Genomic DNA, 14,059 nt, shown 5'->3' with positions numbered 1-14,059 from the left:
AATACATCCCACTTCTGATAAATTGTCCTCATTCTCTGTGTGTATTATTCAGTGCCTGAAAAACAAGAGACCATCTCTGCTGCAAGGGATAAAAGTTAATGTTAGCATCTAATACAGACTTTGTTTCATTAGTTAATTTGAGACAACTGTAAGTTTCATCAATGCTTTCTTTAAGTGAGTTTTTCATGTTTTGACTTAGGGATGTGATTTTTACCAATGCAGTGAATCATCCTTAAATATTAATATAATTGCATTTGCATAAAGATGTCCTACGCTGTACCCACTTTCACATGCTTAGCTGCACAGTATTAGCATCCCCAGCACTAACAGTGCATCTGTACATGGCAAGGAGATGGGTGAGATTCCAAGTATGAAGGAGAGGAGAAGCCAGGCTAAGATATAAGTAGTATTGGAGAAGTTCTGCTTTATTAAAAACCCCTCACATTCACACTTATTTCTGAGAGTGATATTTGCTAATATTAATAAATAGGATTTCCTGGCAAGGTTAGAATAACAGATGCTTTAAAAAATGAATATTACAAAATACACTTTAGATTTTTTTTTCCCACAACGTGCTCACAATTTGAATTCATGTTTTTTTACAGAGTTATAAATGTCCTGGGTCATTTGTACATACAGATTTTCTTTGTCATTCAGGAAATACAGGCGATCTTTGATGACTGCTGGATTGAAACCCTCCTCCACTAGTTGTACTTTACGGTACTTAAAAGTTGCTGTAAGTTCAATGGCACTCTGCAAAACAAAATGACATCTCTTCTTATTAGTGCTAGCAGATAATCGTGGGAATAAAATAGATTTCATAAATTTAAAGGGAATCCTATTTAAAATCCATACAGCACAGAAGTGGAAGCCTTACTAATGGAGGTCTCAAGTGTCTGTATTCATCAGATGATAACTGGACTGTGGAGTACGTGGGTAATTACTCTGAATGTAAGAAGTGCTAGGGCCACAGAAACAGTACTGAAAGGTTCACCATACTGTTCTATTTAAATGAGGCAGGAAAACACTAGTTTGCAGCTTTTAGTCAGAGAGAATCAAGGGGTGTATCCCAAAAATTATTGAAATATGTTCTTGGATCAAAAACCAGCAGATTTTTTTTTTATCAGAAGAAAAAAGAAAATGGCAGTTGGAGACTGGGCAAGACTCGCTATATTTTACATGAGGTGGCAAGACAAATAACTGTCTTGGCTGGTCAACTGGTTTGTGTAACTCCAAAGATTAAAGACTGATTTAAATAATTAGGCATGCTAGTGTCCCTGTGTTAGCCCTCTTGAATCATCTCAGTGACTATGCAAGCTTTCCCAAAGAAGCAATGTTTATTTTAAATAAATAACTTGAAAAGTACAGTGAGAGCAACGTTCTTGCAAAATTTTCCCAATTCAAGTTAAACTTCAGTTCAGAATTTGTCTATTTCTTCACTGGTAGGATAAAAATCTAAAGCGGCTCTTGCAAAAGAAAGACAGTTCTCTTGCCAGCTTTTGGGGGAGGGTCTTCAGTTTGTACTGAATAGTCTGTAGAGGGGGCTACACTAAACTGATAGCATAGCTATGTTACTGTGCTGACGTAATCCAACAGGAATACGTTTTCCATTAAGAGATTGCCCTGATTTTGTGTGTTAGAATGTGCCAGGTATCCTGTAACTGCTCGTGCATCTTGGCTTTTTCAGGCTGAGCTAAAATATCTGAGCGCAGTCCTACTTTCATGTTGGTGAATGACAAGAGCAAGTGAGATACAAAAAGAACCCTTTCTGAGGATTGTTGGTATAACTAGAAGTCCATAGTCCTCATAGGAAAGAGCGAAAACACAGCAGAGATGGACACAAAAGCTACTTAGGAACACTGGTTTACCTTAATCCTTATAAAGCGAGGTCTGGCGTAGTTTGGAAGGTGGGTGCTAACGTGTCTGTAAGTACTTTCTCCATTAAACTCACAGTTTTCCTTTAGTCGAATACATGCCATTCCTGTTCTGCCCTCGTAACCTGAAGAATAATGACAGCAAATAACTGTAGTTCATGTATAAATTTGAAATTAAGGGTAACCTTTTTTTTTTGTTTCTCCTATAAATGAACGGTTCCTTCTCAGACACTTTAGAAAATATTCTAACATATTTTCTATCAGACATTTAAGTTAATTAGATTTTCTTAGGGCTTCAGCACACTAGGTGCCGAAGTCTTTTGAAAACCTAGCAGCAGAATTATAAATGGCAGACGTTTTGAAAATCATTTTGAAAGTCTTTGGAAAATCAGATCTCATTACTCTGAGGCAGAAGTCTGCCTGAAGCAGTACTTAACTGTGGTTTAAATTACTTTACAGTAAATCATGGTAAATATGCTTGTACTTGTGCTGACAAGTTCATCCATGCAGAAAAAGGATAGAAAGGAGTAAGACCCAGTTTACCATTGGTTAATTCCATATAAATGATTCATTAAGTGCTGCAAAAATCCAAGTACTTCAGATTTTATACTTGTTTAACTACGCACTGAGAGGGCTTCTTCCCTCTCCTTTTGATGGCTGAGGGATGGGACACCATTTAAACACAAACTTTTTGGTGTTCCTTCTGTTTTTTGGGATTACAGGTAATGCAAGAAGCAGTAGGTAATATTCTTATACAGAGTTTTACATTAGAACCATATGACTGCTGGCACAGAATTGTGAACAGGAGGAAGTGAAAACAGAATGTAGCATCTAATTATTGTAGAAAAGTAGAGCCCAAGCACATACTGATCTAAGACGAATTGTTCTTCAGTTTCTTTTGAGTCTTGTTTGCCTTTAACACCATGTATTCATGACAGCTGGCATTCCAACTTGTTTACTCAAAATCTACAGTGTTGAATAACTGAGTTCCCAGGTGATGTATACTGTCACCCCCAGCTACATTACCAAGGTACAAGTATTTCTATGCCATGTAAAACAAACAAAAAACCCTAATCCTCAACTCAGTTCTTGCACAAATGTAAGGTAGGAATGAGTTTGAACAACGTACCTATTTTTTTATAATAGAAAGTTGTTCTGTAATTAGGTATTAACACCTCTTCTGTGTGGTTTTACAAGACCATTGAGAATAAAAGCCTATCTTCCTCATCTCCTAGAGTGTAATCTGTGAAACACAGTAAGAATTCTAGACCGTTTGTTATTTACCTTTCTTTTGAAATGTGTCCTAGGGCAACTGTGTGTTTATCCCTACCACAATGCAGCTGAGAACAAGGGTGATTTAAAGAGAGAGGCTGTAATTATAGATCAGTACGCATAGCAGAGACATATGATTAATAAAAAGGTGATCTATTTGAATTAAGTGCACTATTCTAATAGAGCATCTTGGTTTATAAACAGCCTTGTTATTCTAGCCTCAGAAGCACTGGGGCATTTCTATTCTCATGTCTTCCACTTTTAGGAGAGGAAATAGTGTGTGAATCATAACAGTAACAGAATCTCTCCCACGTTGAATAAATGGTGGAAGGAAATGGTGGATGTAGGAAGAGTGGCATCTCTAACATGCTTTTCAATCTCAAAATACTAAGTTGTCATTGATGTAACCCATGCTATGAGATACCATAGTCTGGAAGCCTTTCTGGAAAAGTTTGATACCTGTTAATTAATATTGTTAATGAATTAATAATTAATCTGTTATACCTGTTAATATCTGTTAACTTAGTTAACAGGGGCTCCAAAATTCCTCCTCCTCCTTAGACTGCTCTAAGGGCATGAGGTGTATTATGCCACCTAGTCCAAACCACGTACTCAATGCAGTACTTGGGATTTCAGTCAAATATAACCTTGTTTGTTTGATTTCAGATCCCCACATTACACTGTAGGAGCAGATTCCATTTTAACTGTCCATCGCAACCCAAGTGCAGTGAGGAGCTAGATGGGATTCCTGTGCATCTTGAGTGAGAAACACAGACAGGAAGGTCCCTCCAAAATCCAGGAGACAAAGTAGAGAAAAGCTGTTCCCTCTTGTCTTCTAACATATCTGGGAATCTCCCATTAGCAGTAGTGGCTTTAAAATTTGAAAAGAGCGGCCAGAAGCATTTGAAGAATTTTTATATGAGTTCAAAGATTTCACAGATTTTTGAGTAGAAAAAAGGCAGTAAACATGTCAGAACTTCTTGCATTCCTTCAGATTGTTAAAGAAAGGGAAAAAGGGAGGAATCAATTTCTTAAGTGACATTCTTGTCTTCTAGAAATTCAAGTCTATTTTGTTTGTCCCACTCTACAGTAATGGCAGAGCTATATTCCTGTAAAAGATACAACAATGTTTATATCCAACATACTTAATCGCAAATATTCTTCCATTCTCCTGTTAGTATTCTTGTCATACTACATTAATATAAGCTTTGGCCATGGGGTTTTGTTTCCTAATTAATATTGCATACATTTAAATGATGGAATGTATCAAATGTAGTTTACAAAAAGTAAGCTGAATGAGAGCTACTATACTCTGCAGTTCAGTACATTGTATTTTGTTAATGTATTATTTTTTTTTGTTGTTTAAATACTTCAAGTATTTCACTCCTACCTGGAATAGATACTCCATATACAATAACATCTTGAACACAATCAATCAATCCTAGAACATCTGCAACTTCTGTTGTAGAAACATTTTCCCCTTTCCACCTGGAAAATAAGCAGTCAATAGTCATGGTTTCTATGTGTATTACATATAGTGATCTCCAGTGCTTTAATGTCTGACTTTACAAAGGGCTGAGTGCTGAGCTTCGGATCAGAAAGCATTTTTGCACTAGAACAAGGAACTTGTTATCCAGGGTAGAGAAGAACATGCCACAAAATTCAACAATGCGTTCCAGATTATTCAAAACTCAGAAGAATTTAATACAGTTTAATCCTGCTTAAAATGTCTCTAGACAAACAAAAGCCCAAAATACTACTTACCTTAGATTCCATCCTAGGCTCCATGATGTTTTAAAAGTAGAGTGAATGTGAAATCACAATGATTTTATTCTGTGAATGTAACTGGTTTCTGACTGTTTGAAACAGCATTCCTTCATCACACTAACCTGAACCTCTTGTAGGCTCTGTATGTAACTACAAATACAATGGATAAAATATAACAGTGGAGGTGACTTAGAGTTCTCTTTCTGACTGAAGTCAGAGAAATTGCTCTTCATCAATCAGTAGGAAATACAGGCTATGAATTCAAACCTGAGAATGAGTCAGAATTTTCTCTTGTCAAGCATTTAAATAAACTAACCGGAATGTGTCTCCAGTTCGATCGTGGAAATAAATGAAGTTATCATTGTCAATCATTAGAAGGTCACCACTATTAAAATATAAATCCCCTTTTTGGAAGACATCCCTTAACTGCTTCTTCTCTGTTTGCTGTTTTGCTCCTGCATAGCCACTAAATGGTGCATATTGGCTGATTTTGCAGATCAGTAGTCCAGGTTTACCTACAAATAAGCAAAACATTAGTTTAAAAAGGTTAACTAATTTTTGTTACATCAGTGGAATCTGCAGATGTTATAGAGTTATGTGATAATTTTGTCGCATTCATCATCTTTTAAAATCTGTTGTAGAAGTACAGATTGAGTTTCCTCTTGTCCTCTCAATTAACTAGCCCTCAGAAATGCCAGTAGATAACACAACTTATCACCTGCTTACGTTATTTCAGCAGAAGAGAATCTATCCAGTCTTGTTTTGAAGTGAAAAATAGTTGCCCAATTCCTCTTACACAGCTTCATAAACCTCAGCTTAAAACACCTGGCTCAATAGGAGCTGTGGCTGCAAAGGAAACTTACACATGGCATCAAGCATGGCTTTAGAAGGTGACCATTGGTATGGGCTGCTTTCACAGAACTTGGCTGCCGTGGGGCAGCCTTACATCTCAACTGAAAGATTTAGTTTGGTTTAGGAAGCAAATATTGGGGTTCAGCTTGCTTCCTGCCAACGCAAAGTAGGTGAAAGGGCAGCTTAGTATGGTCTTCAGTCTTCCACGTGCTAAAGCTGGAGTAATTTACTACACATATAGCAGAATGCAACAAAATCAAAAAGTATCACAAGGATCTGGTTTAAACACAGGTTTGTCTGTGCCGATACATAAACACCTCCTATGAAAACTGATCTTAAGATATACTACCAAAAAAAGCATTTTCATGCATGCTTTCTCTATCGCCAATGCCAAAAAGCTTCAGCCACTGCTGGAAAAGAGACCCGCTTTCTGTTTTGCAAATGTTTCTTCAGTGACAAAGTCTGAGAAGAATTGGTGTCTGCTGAGAGTCAAGATCTGTACTAAAAAATGTTAATATGTGTCCATTATTAAAGCTAGACAAGTTATTAAAGTCTAAATATACAGATGCTGTATTCCCCACTGTACTTCACCTTTCTGTTAATCTGTATTACAATAGTATGTGATTTGTTATATATTTTCTAATGATTTAAAAACCTGACTTACTCAATGGCAATTCTTAACATCTTTCCAGAGAGAAGTGATGCAAAGAGAGATAATTTTGACAAGTAAGTACATTGCTGAAATTTTGTAAAGGAGTTTTTACCTTTGGGAACTCTTATGCAGTATCCATTTTCATCTCGGACTGGTTGATCTTTCTCTACATCATATTTAATCAGTTCATAGCGTAAGATTTTCTAGTGAAAATTTGCAAAATGTATACACACATGAATATTCAATCTTTGAAAAATATTTTCAGAACTATACTACTTAATCATATTTCTATTTAACAGGAGCCAAACTAATCACATTTCAACTGCATGCATTGAGTCTAAATGTTCTTTTGCCCAAGCTAGTGAGAGATAGCTGTGCCATCTAGCATAGGCAGCTACAGGCTGCACATGGGGAGAATCGTCTCCCTAAACAAACTCATAACTGAACCTTGGGCTTTTCCCATCTTGCCGTACCAGTGGCCTGGTATATGCCCTTGGCAATACACCAGACCTCAGCAAGAAGGACAAAATGCCAGGTTTCGTTGTTATTCTTACCTTATGCAGCCAGTTCATTCTTCCGACTGCACCAATTTTTCCAGTGTAATTAACAAAAGAAATGTTTCCTTCAGTCGATGCATAAAACTCCAAAATATTAATATTTCCAAATCTTCGGATAAATTCCCTCCAAACATCAGCTCTTATTCCATTTCCTATGGCAAGTCTGACTTTGTGATCCTGATCATTGTTTCTCTAGAAACAAGAAACTGTCATGATTTCATGTTTCTGCTGAGTGAAAGCAAAATTTCTACTTCTGGAAAACTTTTAAGGAAACTTCAGTCTGAAAGTACTGAGCATGTTCTGAAGCAAAATGTGTGCAAATATCATTACAGTTAGGCTCACGATTTTGATGTGGAAAAGGAAAAGAAATTATTGAGCAAGTTAGGCTATGTATCTAACTAGTTTGTAATTAATTCGATTTGGATGAAGGCAGGAACAAATAATTCTATGCATAAAGCCAGAATAAAACTCAGGAACCATGTTAAGCTATTTTGTTTGTAAATCTTGTGGTGACTCTCTGCAGAGGAGTATAATTTAACCTGAATTCTGAAAAATATTTGTAGGTTTTCAAATAGTGTTTGGGTGGAAAGGAGATCTCCTCTGACATTGTAAGTGCAGGACTGAGCCTGCTAAAAATTCTGTTACCACATTTCATATCATTTTAAATCTCTATTTTTACATAGGAAAGTGATAAACACACAGTGAGGATGGCAGTGCTTTTATGCTTTTTCTTAGATGTTTATATTTATCCTCAACAACAGGAAATACTGAACTGGGTCAGATGCTTGTAATACATAAATATACCTAACATGCTAATGAGTAACAATAGCCTGAGAGAATTTTAGCAAAACATGGAAAGGCTCTTTTGTCCCACTTCTGCCTTTCCTGTCCGGCTGTTTCTTTAATTACATAGTTCAATAGCATGTAAAGTCATGAAGTGTCTTTTGAAATATATATTAGTCTCTTAACTTGAAATGCTTTGTTGAAAGAGTAAGACTGTTCTGTCAGCAACACGCTGGAATGTGTACTTGTGCAGAGTAAGTACGTTGGCTCTGTCTTGCAGGAAATACAGTGCAGAGGGCAATGCAGTAGATGGTAGGAGTAGGTGCTGACCACGGAATACTGGAGTTGCAAAATGCTCTTTCAGAGAGCAATTCAAGAGAGAAATCTTTCCAGTAAAGTGAATATGGATTGGTCTTATAGCATTATATTCCCAGAAAAGACAAAAAAATGCCACGCTAAAATGGCTACACTTTTAAATACAGTTAAAACTTTAATTTGATTTTGGACTTGTAATATCACTCCTGGATTATTATTGCTTTTCTGCAGCATAGTCTAGAAAGGGATAGTTACTTTTAGCCTGAAGAGGAAATATATTAATATGTGGTATTCTCTGTGGTATTGAGAGATCTGCCATTAACATGTTAGCACAGAACCAAGCTTAAAATAGAAATATGAAATCTGCTGAAATTCTGCACAGTGTCTAAATGACTTGCTGTTCACTTTGTATAAAATCTTTGTTTGTTGTAGATGATACTCTAAAACATAAGACAGCTTAGTCTGAAAGAGACTCTAGTTGATTGTGCATTTATACATCTGAGCTTAAACATTTTATTTTTAAATTATACACTGGGGACAGGATGCTGCTTGGATCCACATTGTCCCTCCTCTTTTGTTGTGCTTAAGTCTGTATTTTCAATCTTTCTTCCCCATTTGCTTAGGTAGATAAAGAAACTTTGTTATGTAGCCATTAATTAGTCACAGTTAATGAAAGGAGGGAGGAAGGGCTTAATGATTCACGCTTAAGTTGATTTCTGTAACACTTGGGCTGTTCATTTGTTCTGAAACGATTTCGTAAGTTAGATGGAAATACAATCAGAAAGAAAACTGTGACACATATTGGGCTTTTATGCTTTTTAAAGCATAGATAAAAGTTATTAGCACACTAAGGAAGTTCAGTAATTAAATGGCATTAGTTAAGACAGATGATAACCTGCATCAATGTGGATCTTGCTTATACAACGAGTTCCTCGTGGAAAACTGTCTCTCTGTTTCATCTGTGACAAGAGGCCAAGCCATCTGAGCACCACGACAGTTTAAGTACTAATACCCATTCTACCAGGTTCTTACATTCTTAAAGTGAATCTCATCCTTCCGGGAGACTTGTACATTCGAAGTAGCATGTATATGGGTACATGGGATCTGATATTAAGCCTATAAATCTTGCTTATGTAACGGTTTTTCCTACACTGGTGCTGAACTCTATGTAAAATATGAGTAAAAAAAAATCCTATTAAACAATGAAAGCTAAGCTATCTGTGCCTGTCTGAAAATCTGGCTTTTGTAGACAGGCAGCCACCAATAATGAGTAATCTGGAAGAGCCTCAAATACTACTCAGATGTATCATTCCATGGGCTTCATGTTCAACTGTTTGGGCTATTTTCATTAACAGGTCACTATGACTCAGGTATATTTGTGCATGCATCCATGCTATTGAGAAACAACTCTATCAAAAATTAGTATTAGCTAAAGTGACTGCAGGGATCTCTGTAGGAAACTGCCTCTGAATAGGTACCCTATGGAGACAGTATGTTAAGTGCATCTTCAGAGGGGGCACTCCTTGAATAATGGCATGAACACTTTCAGCTGGGGATCACCTGACTATCTTGGTTTAGGACATCTTAGTTACAAAACCCCCAAAATTCACACTGTCCACAACGGGTGCTTTAGTTCCTAGAGAACTCCTCGTGTTTGGTTTGCAGATGGAGCGCTCATACAAGATAAGTGTTTACTCTGTCCATTTTAACAGAATATCAGTTAATGGATTGCCATTGATCTGCTGTTCAAAAGAATGATTAATTCAAGCCAAAAGCTACTCTTTTTCCTTGAACAAAGTTAATGTTAGTATGCAATGAAACTACAGACCATGCTAAGGAAGGGTACAGACCTCTTTAGGGAAGGGTTTTGTTGGGCTTCTTTCCCCTTCCCCTGTGGTTAGATTTTGAGTACTAATATAACCCATATTCCCAGCAATTTAATTAGCTGAGAAAGGAAGGCAGCTGCTGTTACCTGTGGCACACTGCACAGGTACCGAAGCACTTCCCCAATATACTGGATCACCGTCACGTTGTATTTTCTGCAGTCATCCCAGAACTGGCTTGCTGAAAATTTGTCACGCAAAACAATAGTTGCACCTGTGTCAGAAGAAGTAAAACAAGTAATAGAAGAGACAATTCTTATTATATCATAAGACTGTATAGAAGTTCTCAGCACAACATTGTAGAAACCTTGTAGAATTAGGGTTATGTAGCATTTGGAAGTACTCTTCCTAAAACTTATTGAAATACAACAACTGGTTTAACCTCTCTTTCTATTCATCAAAAGTTAAAGGTTATTACTGTGGATGAAACTCTACTAATTTACCCTAAAACTGTGCAAAGAGCTGTCATGTAAGATAGGATATATCCTGCTGTTGTGGTTTGAGGCTTGGAATGGGGGCGTGACCTTCCAGCAACTGGGAGGACCCCGGCTGGGGGTGAACCATTGTATTCCCTCCCCTTCCCACACACACTCTGATAAGAGGCAGGGAGTGGTTTTTTGTTTCACTCCTGCCTTGGAGCTCGGAGAGGAAAGTTCTCCTTTCACTCCGTGGGACCCTGGAACCATTTCTGAGGGTTTTGTATATTTTATCTTTTGTATTATTCCCCTGGTCTTTATATATATATTATTTTCCTTACCTCCCTTTTTCGTTTTCTGTTCCTTGTTGAGCAATATACTTCATTTTTTTCTAAAAAGTGTCTCTCTCTCTCTCTCTATCGAGGGGGTGGGGGAGAGGCGAGTACACAGTTCTGTTCCGTGTGGGTCCTGCCCTGAACCCCTTTTTACACGGAACCAGGACACCTGCTTGTCCAGGTGATGAAATAAAATTTGTACAGGGTGAAGACGTGTGCAAGTCATACGACAACAACAGAGAAACAAGGATGTTTCTTGACTTACTGGGTTTCTGGTAACAGAGACAGTCTTACCAAGCATTTCAGCTTGGAGTTTGCAGCTAGGGAGATGCTTGTTCTCTCTGTGACCACATCCGTGCACAAGTTCTGCACAGGGCTATGTTCATTCACACTAGACAAGTACACAGTACCTTTCATGATACATCCATGGACTCCCACGAGGAGGGCAGAGCTGTGATAGAGCGGTAGAGCCGTATACACTGTATCTTCTGAGGTAACCCGCCCAGCATCAAACAAACCACAAGCTAGCATTATGCGTTCATGGTTAATCACTGCAGCTTTGGGAAGACCTGTTTGAAGTTGAGCAAAAAGGTGTGTAACTTCACTCGCACAGTAAACACAGTAAGACCAGCTGGTTTCACGAGGGCTGATGCAAGTGACTGTTTGACAGTTCAGGGTATGTAGCTTGTGTCTATGCAACACTGGCTTTCAGCCTTAGTGAGGACCTGTCTTCCCACATGTAACTTTTATGTGCTCACCTCCTGTTTGTTAAGTGCCCAAATTCCCAATACCTAGGGTATGGTACCTAGGAATAACACATCTAAAGAATGAGGAAATGGGATCTGGAGAGTCCAGCATGCTGAGCAGAGCGAATGGAAATGCTATAACAGAGGTTAATTTCAGATCTTGCATCTCTCCTGTAATGAGGTATCTCCTTGGAACTCTGAATCACTCTAGATGAAACTGGAATTTATACTACAACGTCTCTTCTTGGTTTTCCATCAGATACAGTTGAACAGATCCTAGACAAAATTATGGTAGCGCTTGCCTGTTCTGTAAGGACAGAGATGTTAGAGTCCTTAACAAGGATGAAGGACACCTGAGTTATTTGCCCCTGCAGCCCAAACAGAATTCAAATTTGTACTTCCTTCCTTCCCGAGGAGCTCCTGCCCTAAGATGCTCAAAGACTGAGCTAGTGTGGAGGCATACCCTGCTCTTCCTAACAAATCTATAGGCTTGGATGCCTTCAGGCATTGACTTCATCTTCATCCCTGTCACCCAGTTTCTGCTGTGGCTATGTGCTCTTAATCCTAGATGCTTTTATGTAGAGAAGTTTGCAGCTCCCGTGCCAGCTGCAGATTTGCCCAGTGGCCATGATTAGCTGTATTTTGTGCTGCTCCCACAATTTTTGGTTATCTGACACCCAAAACCTTAATGGCCAGCATGTAGAGTTCATGTTCTGAAGATACTAAGTATAAGGTGGGTGCGAAGACACATACCTAAGCCAGCAGTGTATCCAGGGACAGGGGATAGCAGATGTCTTGTGACCTTACTGGCATAAAACTTGTATGTTTAATTGGCTTTTACTTCAGTCCCTCCCCCACATTCAGTGCCTAAAGTCATTCTATACTCTACATGCTTTTTGGTTTTAGATACTGATACCAAACATTCAGTTCCCCAAGGGGGAATGAATGAAAGTAGGAATTAATGTGAAGGAACAGATTCTCTTTCCTTACTAAAAAAATCAGTGTCAGGAGGAATATGCAGCCTGTTTTTGTGAATTTATGTTACCTGTAGTACCAGAAGTATAAATGTACATGGCAGGAGTTTTAGAGGTTATATCTGATCTCCATGACAATGGAGTAGGCTCATCTGAAGCAGCATCTACTTTGTCAAGAAAGCTCTCCACTCCTTCTGTGGCAGATGTCTTGCTTAAATAATAAACTTTAACTTTTTCTTTCTTCAAGAATGGCAGTATTTCTTCAACAGATTCCTTCAGTTCTTAAAGAGGAGAGGAGAAATAAAAAAGAAAATACTGTATTATTTTGTGAATTATACTATTAGTGCATCAACTTTGGTGCAGCAGCTTTCATATTGAGCTGCTGCGGAGAAACTGATGCTTAATCACTTCAGAATCCATATAAACATGACATATAAACTATATAAATGAATTCAGCATATTTCTTCTCAGGAATTTGCACAAATCCACAGGTTCTCATATGATGATAAGTTCTGATGAGACAATATGTATCTTCTGCATGGAGTAGCAAGATAACAAAGGATGAAACTTAATAAAGACAGAGAGAATCAAGGTCCAACACAGACCTAGACTTCTTGCCTCTCCTGATGTCCAGCAATCACTAGTGCAGTCAAGCACGTAGTAAATTTTTATGAGTAAGCCTCCATTTTTCCCTCTACTTTTCCTCAGAGCTGAAAGCTTTATTAGAAAATTTGTGGCACATATATTATAGGAAGAGGAAAAATACATTTTGTATACTATACAACAGCTTTTCCCACATATGCTTAATAAGTTCAGAAATTGCAGAGAATTTATTGTCAGAGAGACAGAAATTTATCACAACAGGAGAAAACTTGATTTGAACTCCTAGACTTTGGGGGCATACAAAATACTTCAGATATATACAATACATGAATGAGTTCAGCTCTGTGCTGAAACCAAGCATATATTCACTTAGAAGTTGTTAACTCCAGGCTGATAAGGAGCATCTTTTGACTTCCCACGTGGTCAGCCATTCATGCTGTATGTATGCATATACGGGGCATGAAATAAGGTCTCTGCTCTATACAGAACAGAATGCAGCTCTCCATTTAAAACTTACTAACATGTCAATGTCTCTTCTACAGAAAAAGTATATAGTTTGTTTACATGGGTCCATGCCTTTTTTTCGTTTTTTTCCAACTGAAACTGACAAAGGCTTTTACCTAGACTGCAACCACTTTCTTGTGCCAGAGTCGCTGTCCAGCTGCAGCAAGAGGATCCTTCTGCATTACCTCATTTATTTCTACTTAAGACATTTGTGTGAACATAACTGCGAATTATTCCTGTTGTTTGTGATTGAGGGCTATTTTGCTTCTAGGTCTTTGTTAACTTTATCAAACAGCTAACAATGTATCAGAGCTCAATGCCCACGTCTTGTATACGAGCCGAAAATGAAAACAAGGTTCAAATTATTTGGAAGCCTTGTCCCTTCAGCTGGGCTGTAGCAGCTTCTCAGATCCTCCAGATTCACCTGGAGTGTCCCTCCGTTCTAGCGCACCCCGGGAGAGGCCCAGGGGACGAAAAGTCGGCGCTGCCACCTCTGCGCACCGACAGGCCCCACGAGGAGCCCGTC

General features: G+C 38.2%; 1 protein-coding gene across 1 annotated transcript; it reads right to left on the bottom strand.

Moving 5' to 3' along the window:
• Window positions 1-576: 576 nt before the first annotated feature.
• SLC27A2 (solute carrier family 27 (fatty acid transporter), member 2) lies at window positions 577-12,707 on the bottom strand (the record flags this gene model as incomplete). Its single annotated transcript, XM_008937540.1, has 9 exons — window positions 577-753; window positions 1,869-1,999; window positions 4,537-4,634; window positions 5,230-5,428; window positions 6,530-6,620; window positions 6,972-7,166; window positions 10,045-10,169; window positions 11,117-11,275; window positions 12,498-12,707. Coding segments are annotated over 9 exons (1,385 nt in total), but the record flags the coding sequence as incomplete, so codon positions are not given.
• Window positions 12,708-14,059: the final 1,352 nt, after the last annotated feature.

This window comes from Merops nubicus, unplaced genomic scaffold (assembly GCF_000691845.1).
Source record: "Merops nubicus isolate BGI_N331 unplaced genomic scaffold, ASM69184v1 scaffold20973, whole genome shotgun sequence".
Lineage (NCBI taxonomy): Eukaryota > Metazoa > Chordata > Aves > Coraciiformes > Meropidae > Merops > Merops nubicus.
This window is presented reverse-complemented; position numbering and strand designations above follow the sequence as displayed.